Below are 22373 nucleotides of genomic sequence, written 5' to 3'. Positions count from 1 at the left end.
GAGGGGTCATTTGCATGCGATTTGCCCATAGATGAAAATATAGACCTGTGTGTCTATGCTTACCCCCACCTAACTCACAATTCACAAACTTCAGTCTTCAGTTGCTCTTTATCCTGTAAGTCAGAGCGGTGGACCCAAAAAAACATATCTCAGTGGACATCTTCAAATAAATATATAATAAGGGATCTCTTGAGTGTGTGTGTATGTTTTGTGTTTGCTCTCATAGGTGTGCCTGTGTAGACACTCGGCATGCCCACAAAGCCTGCCGGAAGTGGAGTCTGGAGATGGACGTGGCGCTGGTGCAGTATGTGAACCGGCTGTGCCGTCACCTGGCCATCACCCCGACCCGCCTGCACCCTCACGAGGTGTACCTGGACCCGGCTGACACCGCCGATCCCAGGGTCTCCTGCCTGCTGAGTACGACCTCTTCACTAGAAACACGCGGGGAAAGCACTTTTCTTATTCAGAGTACCACACTCTGGGGATACACTGTGTGTCGCACCTAAAAATGTCCATGGGCGTACCATGGATGTAGTCTTAGAGCTATGGCAGGCCTGTATATATTACTACCATACTTGTAGTCATCTTATAGTCATGCTGCCACTTCTGTATTGCAATGTAAACCAGTTTTTGAGAGCCGTTGGTTGGCCAGCTATTTCTTTTGCAGTATTGACAGTTTTTAGTGTTGAATTGGCAGGGAGGTTGGGGGGGATTTGAAACCAGCTGATGGAAATGGCACCCAGCTCCTTTGCCCAGTCTGACTGTTCTCTCCTCCTCCACTCTGCTCCCAGACGTCCCTGTTGAGAGCCTGCGGCTGCGATTTGCTCTGCTACAGTCCCTCAACAACATGCTGGAGACCTTCTTCTTACCCCTGGTGGAGCTGCGTCAGACAGACACCTACCTGCACAGCATTGCTGCCCTCCTCCGGGAGGCCAAGGGTGAGCGAGATCACAGCCTGGGCTTCTCTAGCTCTATTTTTGGGGGTTCAACTTTTAAAATGTGCATTTTAAGGGAGACATAAAAATCAAAAGTTCACAACAACTTTTATAGTACACCTAAAAGAATTTAGAAATGGTAAATTGTTTTTGCAACATGTTCCCCTTTTTTAGGTTTGGTCTGTTATGACACTAAAGTAGCAGTGATGAATCGAGTGCTGAATGCTACAGTGCAGAGAACAGCAGACCATGCTGCCCCTGAGATCACCCTGGACCCCCTGGAGATTGTAGGAGGTGAGCTGCAAACCCCCCTGACCTATCCTGTGTCAGCCTCAGTCAGGCATATCACCTGCACTGCACATGTTCCTGCATTCAAAATGCTTTTCAAATTATTTTTAATTCAGTACATAAAGATCGTGCTGATGGTCCATACATGTTTTTTTTGTTTTCCTAGGGGAGATCCGTTCTGCTGAAAACACTTATTTCTGTCAGGCAGCCCGTCAGCTTGCCTGTGTCCCTTCATCCCAGCTCTGTGTCAAACTGGCCAGTGGAGGGGACCCCACGTATGCCTTCAACATCCGCTTCACTGGAGAGGAGGTCCATGGCACCAGTAAGGAGACCATTAATTCCAGCTTTGGGAATACTGCATACATGCCTAAGTAAAGTTAGCCAATGTAAGATCGTTTTGTGTCTCAAATAGTTGCATTTCCATGTAAATGTTTGTTTGGTTCCAGATTCGAATCTGGGGAAATGTAGCATTTTTATGGCAACTGGCACTTGTAATGTTCTTGTAGGGGGGTATGTACTGTATGTATGTTCCTGACAGACTTTGTGTTGTATGTTTTTTTTCAGGTGGCTCATTTAGGCACTTTCTGTGGCAGGTGTGCAAAGAATTACAGAGCTCCGCACTCTCTCTGCTCATGCCCTGCCCCAGCTCCGCTGCCAATAGGAACAAGGTACCCTGCTCTACCAGAAGACCTTTTTGTAAATTGTTTTGTGCATCTATCTTCTGAGATCACAGTTAAGACAGTTAGGTATTTAACACTTGAGTAAATCATGTTTTATCAGCTCAATCTGTTTCTTGTACACCAGCCCTCACGTCAAACCATAACTGCACCTGATTACACTTTTTACAGGGTGTACATGTGAATATAGAGCCAGATCGTACACAATTTATGTCAAGAGAAATCTCTACACCTGATCATATCCTCTTACCCACTCACTGTTTCTCATGTGTGTTTGTGCTTGTATGTTCATTTGTGTGTCCTCACAAATACATTGTCATGCTCTCCAATTGAAATGTGTTTGCTTTGCTGTGTGTGCGTGCGTGTGTGTTCAGGGGAAGTACATCCTGACTCCCGGCCCGATCACCTATGCAGAGGAGCAGCTGCTTCACTTCTTGGGACAGCTCCTGGGGATCGGGATTCGCGCTGACCTCCCGCTGCCCCTCGACCTGCTCTCCTCCTTCTGGAAGGTGCTGGTGGGGGAGTCCCTGGACCCCGAGGCAGACCTCCACGAGGCCGACGTGCTCACCCACAACTACATCAAGAGAGTGGAGAATGTAAGAGCAGCCTCTGCACTAACTAGGCTTCTGCAAACTGGTCATGTTACAAAACTATCCAGAAAGGTCACGGGAGCGTATTAAACAGTGGGAATTATGCAGTGGAGGGAAATCAAAAGCTGAGTAAATGTGTCCCTTTGTTTTTTTTATACTGTGTCATTTCACTTATTTTATTAGTTTACATGGAGAATGTTTTAATGCACACAACAGTATTAATTGTAAACTGCCATTTGCAATGGGTTGCTGCTACAAATATTAAGCCAGAACAATAGTCATTGTATTTATAAGGTTTCTTTTAGTATTTATAAAACTGCTACAAACTATATCAATAAAAACAAATCCAATGTTTTTAGTAACAGTTTTTGAGGAGCATTCAACTTGACTGTAAAAATCTGTCTGGTGTCTTGAAGATTTTTAAATCAGTGGTTGTTTTCTTTTCAGGTGAATGACGAGACAGAGCTGGAAGCTCTCTGTACAGAAATCACCTCTCAACATCACTCGAGTGAGAGCCCAGAGTCCCCGAACAAGCCTTGCTGCAAGTTCACCTACATCACCATGACCGGGGACGAGGTGGAGCTGTGTCCTGGAGGCAGGAACATCATTGTCGGGTGAGTGGAGCCAAACAACACCGCACTAACAGGCAGGGATGAGAAATGCACAGTATATTCAGTAAAACGTGTTTCCTGCACATTTTAAAAACAATTCCAGTCCTTAAAGGGTTCAGGAAGTTTTCTGTTCTGTCACACATGGGAGGGATTCAAACTTGTACTACTACTTTACTTCCCTGCTAGCTGGGAAAACAAGGACATGTATGCATCTGCGATCAGAAGCCTGCGGTTGCGCGAGCTGCAGAACTCGGAGTGCATGACAGCGGTACGAGCCGGGCTGGGCTCCATCATCCCTCTGCAGCTGCTCACCACCCTCACTGCCCTGGAGGTGGAGCTGAGGACCTGCGGCCTGCCGTACATCAACCTTGAGTTTCTCAAGGTACTGCACTGTCGTGGGAATGCTAACAACCACACTGTTTTATTATCTGTTCAATACATCCACCTTCTCTTCTTACTTCCCTGATGGCCAGCATTACCAGTGCATTGTTGCATTCTGAGACACAGAACTGCATGGTGTCAGACGTTTTTTTTGTTTTTTTTTAACCCATGTCATGTACTCGCATGCAGACTGTCCCAGCCCTGACTACATCATATGCTCAATAATGTGTATTTCTCATTTTCTCAGGCTCACACAATGTACCAGGTAGGTCTGATGGAGACAGATCCGCACATTGAGTTCTTCTGGACGGCTTTAGAAATGTTCACTCAGGAGGAGCTCTGTAAGTTCATCAAGTTCGCCTGTAACCAGGAGCGTATTCCCTTCACCTGTCCGTGCAAGGATGGGGGTCCTGACACTGCACACGTACCCCCCTACCCTATGAAGATCGCCCCTCCCGATGGGACTTCAGGTGAGAGTGCCTGCATGGGGCCTAAAGAATCGGCTCAGCACATGCATGATTTTTTTTTAAACTATTATTACTAGTAGTGAATAAATAAAAACTGGTTAACATGCTATTGCTAAAAAAAGGTAAACCTGGAAAACATTAAGTGCTTATGCATATTGATATGATTTTAGAAATTAAAAGCAGCAGCTGTTCAATTTGTCAAAAATGTTCTTTTAAATAAAATATATTAAACCAATATACTAAAAACACAGGCACTGGTGTTGGATGTTGGTTTTAGTTTTAGCGTTGGTATGCCTATTTTAATAGCTAGGCTTAATAAACCCGTTTAATGGCTGTAACTGGAACACATGGAAACATTTTTAAAAAGGATAATGTGACAACGGTATTTGTGTTTTCCCTAGGTTCCCCTGATTCTCGGTATATCAGAGTTGAAACCTGCATGTTCATGATCAAACTTCCTCAGTATTCCTCTTTGGAGATCATGCTGGAAAAGCTTCGGTATGCAATCCATTACCGAGAGGACCCTTTGAGCGGCTGAGTGAGCCAGCCAGCCAGCCGGCCCAACAACCTTTCACATAACCAGGAGAACAAGAGGATTCTCCTACATGAAGTGCTTCCTAGAAGTAAACAGACCTGAAGGTGAAGAAAAGGAGACTGGTAGCACTTTGATTTCTTCAAGATCCTACGAAGCTAGACACGGGCTGGCATTTGCTACAGCCAGTGTGCTCTGCAACTGCTGGGCTGTGTCATTTCCTGTGGAAGTGGTTTTGTGAAAAGGCAGTATAAAAATAAGGGACCCCGTGCATTGCACTTTGTTTTACCAGGGTAAGAAAATGTTAGGGGTTGTTTTATTTTTTGTTGTTAATTAGATGTCTTAACTTAAACATCAGACTGCATCAATATGAAAATAATATGTTATAGCTAACAGTATGTCAAATAGGAGAAACCTCTTTTACTGCATATCGCTGCTTTTTAAGGCAACTGGAGAGGCGGTTCTGCCTATGGTTTTGAGTAAGGAAAAAAGCTTTTTGAATGGTACGTTACTCAGACAAACAAGGTTTCTACGTTATCAAACAATCTGAGCACTGCAGAACTGCTCCCAGTTTACACCCCAGATCCTGAAAGGTTGCTTGTGTAAATAGTTAACCTACTTTTAAATTTATAAGCACAGGAAGTGATGTATTAGATACTTAAGGGTATTGGTCACCATTGTATTTTATGATTTATTCTTCTAACAGCCGTAACCAATGCTTAGACCACAATGCCAAAAGTGTACATAAAGCAAAGGAAGAATTAGCCGGCTGATCTGCTCAAGGAACCCAGAAACTACTCTGCTTCTCCTCAGCTGGCATTGTGTAAACAATGCAAAATGGGATGGCCTTTGTTATCAATTAGAAGAGAAATACATGTGTCACTTGTGGACATTTACTGAAGAAAATGACTTCAGGCTTCTTGTAACCCACAGAAGCCAAACGTGGACTTTACCGCTGGTTAAGACACTCAGTATTTCCAAGACCAACAAGTCCCCAGAACGAGGGGAGGGAAAGTATGGAAAAAAGGGTGCATATGTTTTATTTAACAGTATAAAAAAGGATGAGAGGGTACATAACTATTGTAAAATAACAGTTTTGCTTGACCCCTCCAAGTGCATTGTAAAAGAAGTTTATTCTGAGTTGGTCTAAACTGCAGGGAGAGAATCTTGTGCATATTTTATTTGCAGACTGCTGTTGCTGTGTGCTGCTTAGAGGGTGAAAAGGGTAACAGGAATATGAAGCCCTGCTGTGCTGTTTTAATTTTATTCTTTTTTTTGAGTGACTGACATTTCAGTGTGGCAGCTTTATGGTTCTAACATGATTGGCACACACAATACTATAACCCCCCCTATCACCAGTTGATAGCTAAAATAAAATCTAAAACTGAAATCTCCCTATTGCTACACCTTAACAAGTTATCTAAAACAAAAAAAAATACTTTGAAAATGTATATACAATAAGTCTGTTTAAATTCTGGAATGTAAATTGTCTGGTGTCACCACTGGATTTTTGAATATAGGTCAACGTTATCACCTTTTTCTTTATCAAAAAAAGTTTTATTTTCCTTTTAAGTACTGTAACTATGCACTGTACAGTAAATTCTAATCCCTATAAAGACCTGGTCTGTGTGTTACTATTTAATTGACATGGGATAAACAGTGTTACCAATGGCATTGTGTGTGCCAATCTTTAGTTTTTAAAACAGGTAGATGATGATAGCTGTGACAAAGTTAACTGCTGCTAACAGAATGCTCTCTCTCCCAGGGGGCAATATAAGGAATAAAAGGACATATCCACACCAAGATGTTAAATGTGTGCTGTACATTTACTTGATATTTATTACAATTATTTATGATTGCATTTAACCTAACCTTTACTCTGCCGTTTACCCTGTATGCATCTATACCTAACACAGTGATGTTTGAATGGATCCTACAGAGAAAAACTCAGATTTTTGTGTCACAAATAATAAATTCTCAATGTAAAACCTGGGATCATTTCTGTTATTTGCTTAACAGGAGGTTATCCTTACTGTATAGTTACACCATGGTGTGTTGAAAGGGTAAAGTCCAGCTGACAACTTGAACTACATAATGCATTCAGTGACTTACATAATTAAAAAAAGTACACTCTCCCATACAGTCACATGTCATGACTTTGGCACAAACTAAAGTCTTGATTATCTCACATTATGCATTAAAAGAAAAAGTGTGAATCAAACTGAACAGATGCAAGCTGAAATGGTCCCCTCTTCTTGACATACCAGTACAAAGATTGACCCAGTAAGTGAGGATATGTTTAATGTGATTATGGACAGGAGAACCTATTACAAAAATCAGTTAGTATACAACGTACAAAAGAACAGACATCAACATTAAACATTTGATTAAACAGTGATGTCTGAATCCTCTCCACAATAGTGTTGATGTTAAAAGGTACTGGATATTAATTATTACTCTACACAATGGAAATGTTCAATTCAGCTACATCCATTGAGTGCAAGAACAAAGTACATTTACACACAAATATTTACAGTTTGGATTGTGTTGCATAGTCCGCAAATAGTCAAGCAGCCTGAGTTTGAGTGCTAGAGTCTTACTGGAAAGTGATGTCATTCCTCCTCCTTTTCCACATCTCTCACTTTGGGGATGTGTGGCTGGTTTAAAAAAAAAGAAAATAAGTATGTTGGTAATAAGCCTATTTCAAAAGTTATAAACAGGTGTTTGAACCATTAAAAGTAGTTATTTGGAAGACATAGCCATCAAAAATGTGTGCAAAGGAAATGTTACACATGCAATATGGCTCTCACGTGGCTGAATATTTATTATGCCAATAGCATCCTTGACCTCTGCAATATAAAAGCAGCTTCACTCAGTTTGTCACAAAAGCAATTACTCTGGCAATTCTGAAGATTTCCACCCCCACACAAATTCCCTGAAGAAATTGGAGGTGTTTGTCATAGAACATTGGCTATGTAAATCTCCAGGACACCTTGATGACTTGTCAGATTGAATCTGGGCAACTTGATTGAGGCAAAGGCTTTAATGAGAAAATGTAAATTGAGGGTGTTCTTTTCTACCAACCCATCTGCTTAAAAGATCCAGAGTTGCTGAGTAAAACTCTGCAATTTTAGTTCCACCATTCATGTATACAAAATGTTACCTTAGTTGTGACCGAGCCTCTGAAGTTCCTTCTCTCTTCTGTTCTTGCACTATACAAAAAAAAAAAAAAACCACATATCATCCATAACTAAACACTGAATCCTAAATAAGAAACTGCCGATTGGATAAGTAGACAAATCTTTCCAATGTCTGGAAAAAGACGTTGTGGTCCAAACATTTCTCTATTTAACATGCACTACTACATTACGTGACAATTGTAAATAACCCATCTGCTTGCAAGGTTTACCCTGAAGCCTGTCTGCCGGAGCTGGCTTGTGGAAAGTTGGGCTCGTAGCCCTCTGGGAAGCGAGTCCTGGTGCCACTGGCTGGAGCCACTCCCACTGTGGGCTCCCTTCCTCCTGGACCCCGCCTCTCCCGATAGCTGGAGTTTATCACCTTAACCGGATTGAGTGGACTCGTCCTGGATTCAGGTTTCCAGGGGTCCCTGGAATCTGGGGTCCCGTTTAACGGCTTCACGCCTGCAGGAATGTCTCGGTTTCTTGGCTTTTCAATCAAATATTCCAGGCCGGCAGATCCCAGATCTCCTGTGAACACAAGCACCATTGAGACGTGAATACATTTAAATTCTATATGATTCATTTCTAGCGCATCCCTCTCCTCCACATTGGCTTGCATCCAGACCATGTCCCCCCATGCTTTTGTTTCTGTCCTTTTCCAGTTACAACTTAACATAAGCAGTTCTGCCCTGCTTAACTGGGACAGGTGAATCACACAGTTAAATATTTCCAGAAAGGGCATACTGTCCACAGAGACATTTTATATCCTTTTTGCAGATATGTACACATCAAATGTGCAGTTTACGTGGCGATAGCAGGGGACCACTAATGTTCAAGCGCAACTCCTAGCAGCTGAGGTCTTCAGTCTGTGGGGTCTATTCAACTGATCTAAACAACAGCGGATCTCAATACTGCCAACGAGATCTTTGCATAGCAAGGTAATGAAAGTGTAGCAGTCTCTGTAGTGCATTTCTCTGTAAAAAGTGTCCTATTTCAGGAATTAAAAGGACAAGACATTTAAATAAATTAAACCGACCCCCATGATTCCTAAAGCAGTCTCATGTTAAATCTTCATTGTGGTCCCTGTGCGTCTCACCACGGTGCCTGACTTGTCTCCTCTGAATCTCTGGAGAGCTCTTCCTCCTGTTCTCCACTTTGGGAGGAAGTGGCTCCCGGGCAGATGGCCTTTCCGTAGGGCAAGCAGTTCCAGGTCGATGGTCACACTTATCCTAAATTTAAAAAGCAGTTTAAATATAACATGGAGCGAAAATAAGACTTGCAATTATTCATCTCGCTTTAAATACCTGCAACATCCGGATTTTACCCAATGGGACATGGAAAGTGTTGCCATTTTGTTCTTTACACCCTACATTTAAAATTTTACAAACAACATTTTGACAGGAAGGTGGTAATGTGACAGTCGTCATTTAGATACAGGGGCCCCTGCATATTAAATGAATATGCCGTCAAACTCTATTCGCTTAGATACCTGTACAATTTTTGCATATTCAATGATTCACAACTTTGAAAAGCAAAGCGACAGTCCTTTTTAGAAATAAAAATACTTGTGTTTTAGTTTTTTTTTTATTGTTTTCTATGGAGGATTTACCTGGTGGTGAAAGAGAAGGTCATCTTCAAGGAGAACCCCACAGAATTCACAAGGAATGACCACAGTGCCCTCTGCTGGCCCTGGAGGGGGGCCATAGGACAAGGAGGCGAATTTACTTGCAAGGTGCTGGGGACTGTAGAAGGGACTCAGGCTGTCTGTGAAGAGACTGTCCTCCTGAAGGGGGGAGGGAGGCCGCTTGCTGAAGGAGGCAAAGGCACTCGTGGGGTTACAGCCCGTCTGGGGGGGTGGAAAGAATACAAAATATACGTTTCTATGTGCTCTGTCTACTTCTAGTGTCGAGTGGCTCCACCCATATTCTTTAACAAACAGGTCTGGGACCCAAAGAACCACAGTCAAGCCATGAGATTTAGTTAATGAGAACACATCAATGTATTATCATAATGAATTTATTTTCAATTTCTTTAATAAAAATGTGCAACCAGGGCTGGGGTCAGCTCCAATACCTTTTTATAATCAATTCCCATTCCCTTTTAAATCAATTCTAATACCTTGAAAGGACTTGGAATTGAAAAAGAAGGCACTCACCCCAAACCTGTGCGCAACCCTGCACGTGAACCTCATCCTCCGACTCCTGCTCCAAACAATAACCCATACAAAACACTGTGTGCTCTGCGATATAAAAAACCCAGACCTGATGCAGAATGAGGTCCTCTTCAGGGAACAGCTTCTCACAGAATTCACAAGGCAGCATTGTATCATCAGCTGAGACAGCACAAGACAAGAAAACGAAATGAACAAAAACCACTGCATCTGCACATGTTTCCCAGTACATTAATGTAGCCAACAATTAGTTTTATGTGTTCTGAATCAAAAAAGTAAATAAATAAATAAAATGAATAATTTTATGTAAGGAATAACAAGACAACACTCACTGCTTCTCTCAATGGGGTTATTTCTGGACACTGTGGATGTTGGGACTGGGGGCTGCATCAGCCGAGTTAGATGGTCAGGGAAGAGGAGCGGAGTGGCTATCTGGGTCAGTCTGTCCCCCCATTGGTCAGCCCAGGTGCCCTGGCCCCTGGTGTAATCGCAGTTCTCATCCTGCAGGCTCAGAGCCAGCAGGTAGTCCAGGTTCGGGTCCTCATCTCCACCACCCTCCACACCAGTCTGTCCCCCGCAGTTCCTCTGAAAGCTCTCCTCTTCAGCCACTGTAAAGCAGTATGCAGGACATGTCCCATCAGATCAAGTAGTGTGGGCAGGCGCTCAATGACATTGTCAGTTATTGCTATATTAAAAATCGGTGATCGTAACCCGATTTAACTAAGCATATCAATAAGATACATACACCCGTAAGCCAAGTATAACAAAATGTGAGTGTCATCAGTACCACAGAGATGGAAATAATTGCATAGCAGTTTAATCCATTCTTGATTTTACTATGGGTTTAACCTATACACTGAGGCTACAAGCACATATTAAAACCTGGAATGGGTGAAACTGCTATGCAATAGGAGGCTTATTTCCATCCCTGGCACCATTAAAAACACAGCATATCATGACAAATGCCTATGTAATGTTTTATGAAAACCAGAGGGGCGGTTCCCAGAAGCTTCAATAGCTCAGTTAATTACCACAATAACGTGTGTATGTCTACACTGTGTCCATGTCACAGGTGTTGGAACGGGATCACTTTGTAGTTAAAGTCAAGAATGACCTGCAACTTATATATGTGGATTTGCTATGTGCTAACCCTGATTCTGGTCCCTGTTTCTGGTGGGTGTGTTTCTCTTCTCCTGCCCCCTCTGCGCTGCCCCGGCTGCCCGGGTGCTGTTGTGAACTCTGCTCTCCAGGGTTCGGGGGATCCTGAGCCCAGGGGGGCGGCTGCTGTTGCGCACCGCCTCGCCCTGCAGCAGGTTCCTGATGGCGTGGGCCTCGAACCAGACGCCCGGCAGCGGCTCCTCGGAGCCCATGCGGCCCCGATTGTTGTTCCTTTCCTCAGCCGGCTGGGTGCCGCACACCGCTGGGTGAGTGCTCAGCTCCTTCAACATCACGTTGTGCAGGCACTGTGGGCAGGGCTCCGTGCGAGCCCCGCAATACTCCTCGTGGTCACCCCACTTGTTGAAGGCCAGCTCCAGATCACAGAACTGACACTTCTTCAGACGCAGACCGCATTCTGATAGCTGAAGAAAGAGATGAGAGAAAACTTGCTTTACTGAACATAGACACTCATAACCAACACTGGTTCCTTGTTTAAAATAGGGACCTGCATGTTAAATTCAACGCATAAATGTTCTGTTAGTACAGGGACCTTGTTCATCAGCACCCTTTCCTCTGATAACCTAGTTTTACAGAGAGACCATCCTGGTACATTACTTGGGACTCATTATTATTATTATTATTATTATTATTATTATTTATTTCTTAGCAGACACCCTTATCCAGGACGACTTACAATTGTTACAATGTATCACATTATAAAATATCACATTACAAGTTATCACATTATAAAATATCACATTACAGATTATCATAATACAGGTAACAGCAGTTATGAAATTACAATAAATCAGATTCAAGTAAGAGCAAAATAAAGAATACAGTAAATTATAAGTAAGAGTGAGTTTGACTGAGAGCAGCTAAAACATAGTAAATACTTGCTTATATGAGTAAAGCCCCATAAGAAAAAAACCATGACGGACAGGCATGAGATAAGACTAAAATAACAAACCCATACCTCGTGCTTCTCCACATGTCTCTTTTCCATCTTCACCCCACACTTACAGGCCACCTGAAATGGAAACAAACTATCAGCTTGGCCCAACAAGCCATCTGACTAGGCCAGGTGTTGGCAGCTCTGGTCCTGAACTGCAGGACTTGGTTGGTACAAATACCTGGACTGGAAGTAGTTGTCTATCCATGAACTACCCCAATGTATTTATAGGACTAGTGACAATGGGGAAAGTTGCATCCCACATCACAAAAGTAATAAACTGTGTATTTTTTATTTATCTGTGCTATTGTACATCGAGATCAAATAATAATGGTTCAGTGATTAGAAATAAAATGCCTGATTTACTTTAAATTATAAATAGAATACTCATTTTTATGCAGTCTCTCACGGGACATGTTATTTGTGCTGCCATCAGTGGGCATGCTGGTAAATGTGTGTTCACAAATGGGACACTGTACTGCAGCAAATGGTCATATATTCAAACATGTACTGCTGGATCCTTGCATGTGCAAAACATGAAGCCGGGGGAGTTCTCAGTTTGATGCTTTCTTTATATTCTATCATGTGAAACCTTTCTTCAATAAAACCTTTGTATCGGTTTACGGATGCAAACTGCAGTGGACCTTGAAAACAAGATCTAGGGCCGGTTTTGGCCGGTAAAACCCTTCATTTTAATAAACGATGCAATCTGATTGGTGCTCAGGGTTCTCTCACCTGTGCATGCTCTGATTCCACGTGCTCCTCCATTTCAGATCTGGGAAACGGCTCCTTGCAGTACTGGCAGAGACTGATGTTCCTCCTGCAGTGAATCTCGTGGATAGTGAAATTCACTGAAGGGATGTCACGCTTGCTACAAGGTTATAACAAAAAGTGATTTGAAATATTTGTATAGTTTTTACATAATATAACCGCTACGACATTGATATACAGTACAGTATTATTCCTAATGCTGTATTGTGCGGTAAGTTGCAGAACTGACCAACTATTCAATGACCACCATTAAAGCATATTTAAAAAGGACCCTACTGTTTTAAAAAATCATTGCAGAGAATGTGACTATTTCAAAAGTGCACAAAAATTGTAAAGGTCACCATTTTGGTTTTCGGAATCATGTTCTACCTCTTGATGTGTATTGTCTACCTTGTTGCTAGAAGTAATACTCAATAGAATTATGTATATAAATCAGGGATGGCAATAATACCCCCATTGCATAGCCGCTTGATCCACTCCTGGTTTTAATGAGTTTAATAAGACATACCTCAGCTTGTTACCTATACACTGTGGCTAATCAAACTCCTAAAACCTGGAATGGGTGAAACTGCTATCTCTTCTACAGTAGATTGATTTTGAACACCTTACCTTCAAATCAACAATTTAAAAACCACATCTTACAAGTATAGACTACAGAACTACCCCAGCTGACATCACCAAGTAAAGAACAAAACATTTGTCCCATTTAACACCCTAAAGCTTGAGACATCCACAATATGGAGATACTGTGAATAGTAACCATTTGTACAAGCTGCATTCATATTGCTGGTGTAATCTGTAAGTAAGCAACGTATCAGGAAGATTAATTTCAAGCTCAAAGATGACTACCGGTAATCAAGACCAAAGTAAAGGTTTTGGGAGTGGCACTGCAATATGAACTACAAGAGAATTATATAGAACAAAATTCAAAACAGAAACCAAACTGAAGGGAAAGTGTGGAGAGACAACCCCTTATCAGGTACAGCAGATTGCTGTATGTTGTGAAAATGCAAGCATCTTATCCAAGTTATTTACCAGTTGGCACAGAGTTGGGTGCTTTCCTCAGACATGTTCTCTGTTTTGTTTGTTTCCAACACACTGCAAACAAAAAAATGCTTATTAACAGAACACGTTAGCATTAACACAGTACAATAGTCCAGGGACAAGCTTGGTGTATGTGAAGCTATTATACAGTACTAGCAGCTGCACTGTGGTTTAAAAGCCCGATGCAGGAAAGTATATGCTATGAACTGTAGGTATAAAACAGGATGGGAGTGGGGTTGGATTACAGTAGAATATGCAATGAGATACTTCAACATTCACAGTACAGCAGTACTGTATGTAATTACATCTGACAGAATGCGATACTCAGACTAAGGGGAGGTGTGTGTAGGTTACATAAATATAGAAGAAAAACAAATACAGTTACAGGCTGACTTTTTATAAAATGTGCATTGGACTACATGAAAGGACTTGTAGCTAAAATACAAATAAATACACGACTTGTTTATGCATACGTAAATACAAATAATTATAATACGGCAATCGGATTCGAACAAGAATAAGGAATTACCTGAATCCGGAAGCAGGGTAAATCGAAACTCAAGAATAAAACGAAACGGGAAAATGACACGGCCAGTGACGAAGCAAAACAATCAGGAATTTAAACAATAAAATCACTCGCCTTCGTCAAACAAAAACAAAAACAAAAGACACATATAAATTCTACTGGAATCGTCTAACTCGCTGCCTTGTAACTTGTGTATCGCAGATGTTTCCGTTTAATTTCGCGATTTTGAAACGAAACTGCTAAATATGACTAAGTTATTTTTAAAGTTTAAAGACAGGGTATAAAAAAACAAAACGGAAACAATTCCTCACTAAGCCTTCCAATGTACAAAATCTCCTGCCTTGACCGAATATACTCCAGTCAGGCAGTAAATTCAATATCTCAAGAACAAAAACAGCCTAATCGTAATTATAACTGACGACCTCTCGTATAAACCAATATATATATTCCCATTCTAAACTGGCACCGTCCACTTTGATGTGTATCAACCCAATTTCATTTAGCTTACAGAAACAGCAACTGCGCTACGCAGCAGTTCATTCGTTCTCCTGCCTACAGGCTGCTGATTGGATATGCTAGAGTTTTCTGCATACCTATTGGATAAGATTCCTATCTTTCCAAATCTATTGCCCTATCCACGCTGCTTACGTAATGGCGTCTTTTCTCCTGTAACCAGTTTATTGGCGGTGGCACTGCTTGTCCTGTCAACTTCCCGATAGGGAACGCCCTGTTTGAGTTTCAGGTTACAGGTGGATAAAATGCGCACCTGCTGTCCATATACAGTATATCATACTAAATGAGTATTTTGGTAAATGAAGTATAGTAGCCCACCCATATCCAGGTTAGACACATACCAGCTATACTGGTTGAACATTGTGAATATAAATAATGTATTAACTTTAGGATTCAGTTAAATAAACAGGATTCAAGTGCAATATAACTACAATTCGAACTGAAAAAAAAGTTTAACACGTTTGCTGACACTTGGAAGAATAGTACATAGACGTAAACTGAAGCGTGAAGTAAAACAGTCATTTCAGCATCAGATTGAAATTTTTTTGTAGGACACCGCACTGACAAAAAATAAATGGCACTTTGTTGAAGTTCACTTGTATAACACCCAATCAACATAATCCTGCATTAATACCTTGAAAGCGGTCGGTCTAATGTGCCTTTTCAGTGTTTACACAAATATATGCTTTGGCAAAAAAAAAAAAAAGACAAATATCGTACATATTTTGTATGGGTATTAATGCATGTATAACATTTAACAGAGACGTTTTATGTTTACACTACACTTTTTTAAATAGCATTAAAACAAGTATGTTTGTGTGTAACTTATTTTCACGGACAAACTGCATTGTAGCTATGGAAGTACAGTACCTAAACGTATCTAAATGAATATTTCCTATCTGTTGTCCAGGTAGAATGACCCGAGCCTGTTTCTCTAATACTCCCCGAGCAGCTTTCACCGCGCATGCTCCGTTTGCAGTCTGATATCCCATCATGGCGGCGAGGGGCCATGTGCAAGATCCTAACGACAGGAGGCTTAGACCGATTTACGGTAACGGTGTACTGCTTTGAGTAATTCAAAGACTCGTTACAAGTGTGGATTTTTAATAACATAGCGCCCGTTTCGGGCCCCTCCCAGATCTCGGTTAAGCTCAGGTAAAGGGATTTGTAAATACAAAGGTGTGCAAAACAGACTGCAGGCCACGACCGCAGCCTCGGAATCGGGTGACCCTTGTACCGAATAACCGGTATCTTCCTCTTGTGGCTCTTCTCTAATGCCTGTGTTTTTTTTAAAGCGTTTAAGTGAGCTGATCGGTCCAACAACCGCACGTGGAAGGCTGATTTTTGCAATCAGTGAATGGTTGCTTATGTGAAATATGTAGTTGGTGTTTTTATTTGCGGCGCTGAACTGCATTTTTTTGTTGTTGTTTCAGATCAGTTAGGAGACAGTCGTGTTGTTAACTTGACAATCTCTAGATGTGTTGATGAACCGGTTGCAGTTGTTACTTAGTGTATGAAATATTGCACAGCATGTGTTAAACTTGGTAATATTTTACTGTGCCCTGCGTAAATTCCTGAGCAGCCGGTACGGTAGCAAGGTAGGACAGCTATAGTGTAAAGTGTTTAATGTTTACATGTATTTTCACCAGTTGTCCTTAACAAAACTGAAAGTTATCACATCGGATTGTGTATGTGTGTAATATATATATGAATGAATATGTTCTAGTAGTACTGGACGTATTAGCTCTGCCTCTAGTCTAGTACAGCGAATCTAGCTCGCTAGTGTGTGTAGTTGTTGACCCAGGAAAACTTTTCAAAGCGGTTACTGTAAAGTCTCTGCTGTCACGCTGCTTTCCCAGAGTAATGGATTGGGTTTTTTGTGGCTAATTTTAGTTTTGTAACCATCATAATGTACCGTGAACGACGTTTGTTTAACTGGCACACACGTCTAGATTTAATCTATATACTGGCAGCAAGTTTACAGATATCAGCGAAGGTTTAATCAAATGTGATTAAACATTTAAACATTTCTGCTACATTTAATCCATGCATAGTGTCCCTCAGGCTGGGGCAGGGTTATATAGACAGCTTTTTGGCAAAACCCATACCGTTTATACTGAAAATAATCTTGTTATTATTATTCATTGCTGCAGCGTATCATGAGAATGACTTTTTAAATGGTTTTGACAGTTTAGATTTCAGCCTTTTCTGTGGGTAATGTCTGCAGTGTATGGCACACAGCTTTGCTATGCCATATTCAAAGCCTGACATGACATTTCACTGTAGTGATTTATAGCAGGGAACTGGGCAGGATCAAGAAACAGGAGGTTACTAGTTAGTCCTACTGACTTGCAAACAAGGTGGTTATTAGACAGGAGGACAGGAGGAACCGCATCGTTTTGCTTTGGTTTGATTTGATAAAATCCCTGCTCTTGTGCTGCAAAGCTGTGTGACCTTGGGTGTCATTTTCTTTCTCTCGTAGATGTCCTTTGTACAATCTGCAGTGTCAGCATGGCGTATTCTATCTTATTGATGGGCAAAGGAAAGATGAATTTTGCATTATCACCACCTGTGTGTGACCCTTGACTACCAGAATAGCCTATGTCTAATCTCCATCTCAGTGAGCATTTACAATGGGAAAAGCAATCTAGAAGCAGTCACTGTCTGGTAATTCACACTGGAAATGCGATGCTTCTCTTGCAGATTACCTGGACAATGGCAATAACAAGATGGCAATCCAGCAAGCCGACAAGCTGCTCAAGAAGCACAAGGATCTTTACTGTGCTAAGGTGAGTGTGCGTGCATGGCAGCACCACTTCATGAGCTTAATATTCAAGTATTTAATGATCCTTAGACATGCACGAAGCCAGGTCCACACCTAGCAACCCACTTGTGTACTTGAGTTGACATCACGGCTGCCCTCTTAAGCATTTGCACAGAGTAGAGCCATGTGCAATCAGCAGGCAGATGGTGGACAGTGTGTTTGCTTGCAACGGTTCCCACTAGCTAATAGCAAATTGCACTATTTTGTATAGTGCCTTTCAAAGCAAAAAAAATATAAAATGATTGCCGCTTAGGTGTAGAGCCAGCTCTAGAAACTGTAATTCAAGGTGCTTTGGTTTGAAAATGTGTCCATCATACTGGCTCTGGCTCTTCTTCAGAGCTTTTTCTGTTTTTACAAACCTTTGGTTTGTTCAGCCCTGTTTCGAAACTAGGGACAACACTTAATGCAGTTATATCCAGTACTGGAAACAAATCTGACCTCCTTTATTTGGCTTTTAGCACACTGGCAACCAAGTAGTATTGTATGTTGCTAATCAGTTTCATATTAAATGCAGCATGTCCATTTTTTGCGTTCAGATTTTGAATGCAGCTTGATGACTGAAGGTGTCTTCTTCTTGCAGGTCCTGAAGGCGATAGGTTTACAGCGGACGGGCAAACAAGACGAGGCCTTCACCTTGGCACAGGAAGTCACTGCTCTGGAACCCACAGATGATAACTCTCTGCAAGCGTTGACCATCCTCTACAGGGAAATGCACAGACGTGAGTTTCCTTGTTAACATAATAGAGTAATCATGTTGTTCCTTCTGTCTCTAAGTTGCCATTACCGACTTGTAGAAGTTTAAAGATGTATTCTGTTTTTATTTGGTTCACTTTAGCGGAGTTGGTGACCAAACTGTATGAAGTAGCTGTGAAGAAAGTGCCCAGCAGTGAAGAGTATCACTCTCATCTCTTCATGGCTTACGCGCGGGTCGGGGAGTACAAGAAGATGCAGCAGGTGGGTTTGCTTTAAATAAATACATTCATGCATCATAATGTGCAGTGATCTGAAATGCAGAGATATTGAACAAGCAGCGAATCTTTCTTCCAGCTCTTGGGAACTATATGGCACATGGCATGGTTTTATCAACTCAAATCCTCCTGTGTGTCTGGGATGCAGAAGTATTTGGTACAACTCATTTGTTGATCTCCTGTGTGTACATTGTGTGAACATGTTGAGGGTGGGGTTAGGAACTTTGTGGGGGTGCTGTCAACTCTTGCTTAAATATACAGATTTGTGTTCTGATGGGTGACGCACAGGGCTAAGCTAGGAGATCATGATATTTAATACCTGCTCAGACACTCCGTATGACCTTGGCAGTGTGTCTTCACTTCCTGCAGTCCTGTTGTGGGGAAGTTGCAGGACCCCAGCTGAAACCAGACATTAACAGCTGTGCCTTGCTGAGTAAATAGCAGACTGAATGATTTAAAAAAAAAAATACCAAATTAGAAATAAGACTGACATTGTCAAAACAGTGAAGATGCGTAATGCTGTCATAATCCATTATAAAAAAGGTTCTAATTTGTGTTTTTTTACCCAAAATGAAATTGTGTTCATTTTGTATTCGAGTCTTCAGAACAGCTACACAAATGTAATCACCTCACTTGACCTGTCATCAGTTCCTATGGTGCTGTAGTGCAGTGAAGCCCATGGACAGTATGGTACCTGTAATGCAACAGAAGGATTCAGAGTGTTGAACCATCTAGTGTATGTTCACCATTATATCAAAAATGAAGCAACACCAATTCTGACTTTAATGAATGAGCTATTGCAGAATCCTTTTTCATTTTTCTATATTGATGTTGTAGGCTGGGATGGCACTTTACAAGATTGTTCCCAAGAACCCCTACTACTTCTGGTCAGTGATGAGTTTAGTGATGCAGGTAAGTGTGTCTTCCCTCAGTAATCAGCAGGTGTTTCACAAGCCTTGCCCTGTTGATTACTCCTTTCTGCTGTTCGTGCAGGCGATCTCTGCGCGTGACGAGAAGCTGTCGAAGACCATGTTCCTGCCGCTGGCTGAGAGGATGGTGGCGAAGATGGTCAAAGAGGAGAAGATTGAGGCAGAGGCTGAAGTGAGTTGAAACTACAGAGGGGAACACACAGCTCTAAAGGAGTATTAGCACTAGCAATAGGATTACTGATCCCCCTTTTCTGAAGATCTTTTGGGTCTTTTTTTTTAATGCTTTGTATTTTATACTTCAAGTTGGAATACGCTGATTTTTCAAAGACCTCGCTGTAGATGGAAAGTAGCCTCTGCTTCCTGATACCTGCTCACTTGTCATAGTTCAGAATCACTCCAATGGTCTCGCTGCAGTCAGACCTACCGAAGGTGGCAGCAGTTTGTCTATGGCCTGTTTACATTTGTTCATCTTGACAGGTTCAGCTTTATTTCATGATTCTGGAGCGGCTAGGAAAATACGTGGAGGCTCTTGAGGTGGTGAGGGGGAAGCTAGGAGGTAAGCAGTGAGACCAAGCATTAAGAGAGCTAGCTTTCTTCATGACTGCACACTTCTGGGGTGAACAGTAACATGCTCAAGTGAGGACTAACAGCTTTCTCAGCTCACCACATACTCTATTGTAGTAGAGTAGATCATTGTAAGTACATTTTACAATTGAGATTTGATTTGTTTTAATGCATGGCATTCCAGTGTTTTAACCCTTTGCAGTCCATTTATTAAAAGCGCGTCAGGCACGGCAGGTCTAATTAATTTTCACACGCGCAGTTAATTTTAGACGCGCTGTTTAAAAGTATTTTTTTCCATAGTCAAACGGGTTTAAATGGCCCTGCATATCAACAAAGCACTCACTAGGCATCTCCAGCCACGCCCCACCCTTTCGTTCGCTATCGCTTTCACCTATGTAAGAAATAAATAATAATAAAAATAATAGTCGTACATACCGATCGATCATCTCCTGATCACTCGTTTTATCACCAAACTCCTCAATAATGCGATCCAAGTCATTATTTTATTACTATAACATCTGAAAAAAGCTCTGTAAATGTCCATGATAGTCTCTGTGCGCTGACGCACTCAGCCAGCTTGTTTACTATAACCGCCCCGTTATCTGATACCATGGGCATATATGACTATTCATGAGATACGCCTTTTTTATTTATTTTATTTTTTTTCGACTTGTCTCGGCTCCTGTTGCTCCCACTCGGCAATTGAATGGTTTTCTCGGCTTTTTCCGGAGAAAAAACGACTAAAAACCAGTTTTTTGCGTTGCTATAATGATGTCGGACCCAGTCCAACAAAGGACCTGAGAGGAATAATTGCAATGTCGGACCCAGTCCGACAATGGACCGCAAAGGGTTAAGAGAGTGCGAGTCTTCATCACAGTGGGTTGTTTGAACCCCTGCAATGAAATCACGGTGTAGTGTGAGCCATTGTTGTTACAGACTGCACTCTTTGTGTTTCAGAGAAGCTGACCAGCGAGCTGCAGAGCCGGGAGAACAAGTGCATGGCTCTCTACAAGAAACTGGACCGATGGCCTGAGTGCAATGCGCTCTCCAGAAAACTCTTACTGACAAAGTGAGCTCTCCACACTGGAGTCACCTTGGAACCATGTCGTATTATCCCAGCCCCCTCTTCTCAACGTATTTTTATTGCTTGTATTCTGTACCTGTTTGATTCCACACCTGCTGCTTCTTTCAGATGATGATCTTATCACTTTAGTATTTTTTCTTAGAGGCGTCCCATTCACCAACTGTCTCTCTTTAAATCAGCACGGAGGTCACTGCTTGACGAATGCAACTGCTTTTCGCAATTTCTTTATACATTAATATATTCAGAGGGTGGTGATCCAACAATATGACTGAGCCTTTTGCTTGCAGCTTTTGTTTTACTGGCTTTTACACTAAATTCAGTTGTGCCTTTTGTGAGACATAAAATCCCAAATATTGACACCCTATCTAATATTTATGCGGCTTTGTTTATAGATGCTTTTATACAGGAAATGTATTTGTATAATGAGTATTTCAGCATGACCCTGCTGTGACCTTTCAGCCCAGATGACTGGCAGTTCTTCCTGTCCTACTTTGATTCCCTCTTCCATGTAATTGATGAGTCCTGGTCCCCACCTGAAGAAGGCGAGCAGTGAGTATTGTATTGTGTCTTCGTTCCAGCGATGTCTGTTTTTAATATACTGGTGCTATAAAACAGTGGCACGTTTTTGTTTTAACAAATTAATCCTGGGTTGGTTTTGTGTTTTTTGTTTCCCAGTTCGTTGGAAGGTGAAGTGGAATCCTCTGTAGCACAAGCTATTAAATTCGTTCTGGACAGGATTTCCGCGGAGGAGACGAAAGGATCCCGACAGCTGCGGGGACCATACCTGGCCAGACTGGAGCTGATCCAGAGACTCAGACAGAGGGGCAGCCCAGAGGAGAAGGAGCTGGGTAAGCCCAGCACAGGGTGCCATGCCCCCGACACGAACGAGGGGGAACTGGGACAATTTTCTACAAGCGCATCTGAAACAAACTACAAAAAGAACTAGCCATAATAAGTTTGAGGTTAAGACAAACCCTGTGCTAGGTTAAATTGATTTTGGAATTTACATAATTAGACGCAGATTGATATGTTATACTGCATAATCTGTATTACATATGTGTTTTACTTCATTATCACAAGGGTTTTTATATATATTTTTTCCAGATCATTCAAATTGCAATTCAAGCATGTGATAGTTTTAGAGGTTGAATACTTACTTTGGTGTGCTCTCTGGCTGAATTTCTTTTTCTCCGTCCTCTAGGAGAGCCCC

At 41.8% G+C, this 22373-nt stretch overlaps 3 protein-coding genes across 11 annotated transcripts in view; 2 read left to right on the top strand and 1 right to left on the bottom strand.

The window, feature by feature from the left end:
- The window catches only part of LOC117428384 (probable E3 ubiquitin-protein ligase HECTD4), a 64339-nt gene extending 57870 nt beyond the window's left edge, over positions 1-6469 (top strand). For all 6 annotated transcript variants that reach the window (XM_058994712.1, XM_058994708.1, XM_058994711.1 and 3 more), the window contains 10 exons: positions 227-417; positions 792-938; positions 1110-1229; positions 1390-1545; positions 1788-1891; positions 2275-2496; positions 2938-3104; positions 3288-3483; positions 3730-3952; positions 4351-6469. In XM_058994712.1, coding sequence (XP_058850695.1) covers positions 227-417; positions 792-938; positions 1110-1229; positions 1390-1545; positions 1788-1891; positions 2275-2496; positions 2938-3104; positions 3288-3483; positions 3730-3952; positions 4351-4487 — 1663 coding nt within the window. In that variant the 3' untranslated portion in view covers positions 4488-6469. The remainder of the gene's footprint in view (positions 1-226; positions 418-791; positions 939-1109; positions 1230-1389; positions 1546-1787; positions 1892-2274; positions 2497-2937; positions 3105-3287; positions 3484-3729; positions 3953-4350) is intronic.
- Positions 6470-6765: 296 nt separating this feature from the next.
- Positions 6766-14867, bottom strand: LOC117428386 (TRAF-type zinc finger domain-containing protein 1-like). Its single transcript, XM_034902094.2, has 12 exons — positions 14285-14867; positions 13747-13809; positions 12676-12811; positions 11965-12018; positions 10981-11410; positions 10163-10438; positions 9922-9992; positions 9270-9506; positions 8757-8889; positions 7891-8188; positions 7645-7693; positions 6766-7138 (listed from the first exon to the last, which is right to left on the bottom strand). Exons 2-12 carry the CDS (start codon positions 13779-13781, stop codon positions 7094-7096), a joined length of 1764 nt encoding a protein of 587 aa, XP_034757985.2. The 5' UTR covers positions 13782-13809; positions 14285-14867; the 3' UTR covers positions 6766-7093.
- Positions 14868-15725: 858 nt separating this feature from the next.
- The window catches only part of LOC117428367 (N-alpha-acetyltransferase 25, NatB auxiliary subunit-like), an 18715-nt gene continuing 12067 nt past the window's right edge, over positions 15726-22373 (top strand). For 2 of the 4 annotated variants that reach the window (XM_058994704.1, XM_058994703.1), the window contains exons 1-11: positions 15726-15845; positions 17498-17583; positions 18199-18337; positions 18454-18572; positions 19424-19498; positions 19580-19687; positions 19993-20071; positions 21037-21148; positions 21623-21712; positions 21839-22011; positions 22365-22373. The exon at positions 22365-22373 is cut by the window's right edge and continues 104 nt beyond it. In XM_058994704.1, the coding sequence (XP_058850687.1) occupies positions 15788-15845; positions 17498-17583; positions 18199-18337; positions 18454-18572; positions 19424-19498; positions 19580-19687; positions 19993-20071; positions 21037-21148; positions 21623-21712; positions 21839-22011; positions 22365-22373 (1048 nt within the window). In that variant the 5' untranslated portion in view covers positions 15726-15787. The other 2 variants (XM_058994706.1, XM_058994705.1) reach the window with 2 other exon arrangements.

The sequence above is a fragment of the Acipenser ruthenus genome, chromosome 21 (genome assembly GCF_902713425.1).
Source record: "Acipenser ruthenus chromosome 21, fAciRut3.2 maternal haplotype, whole genome shotgun sequence".
Lineage (NCBI taxonomy): Eukaryota > Metazoa > Chordata > Actinopteri > Acipenseriformes > Acipenseridae > Acipenser > Acipenser ruthenus.
This window is presented reverse-complemented; position numbering and strand designations above follow the sequence as displayed.

Bases quoted from the DNA above. Each gene is read 5' to 3' on its own strand.
- LOC117428386 (XM_034902094.2), bottom strand. From the start codon at position 13,781: ATGTCTGAGGAAAGCACCCAACTCTGTGCCAACTG. The intron at 10,439-10,980 runs GTTAGCACATAG...ACTGCTTTACAG, and splicing joins AAACAGGGACCAGAATCAGG to TGGCTGAAGAGGAGAGCTTT. The intron at 9,507-9,921 runs GTCTGGGTTTTT...CCACCCCCCCAG, and splicing joins AGGACCTCATTCTGCATCAG to ACGGGCTGTAACCCCACGAG.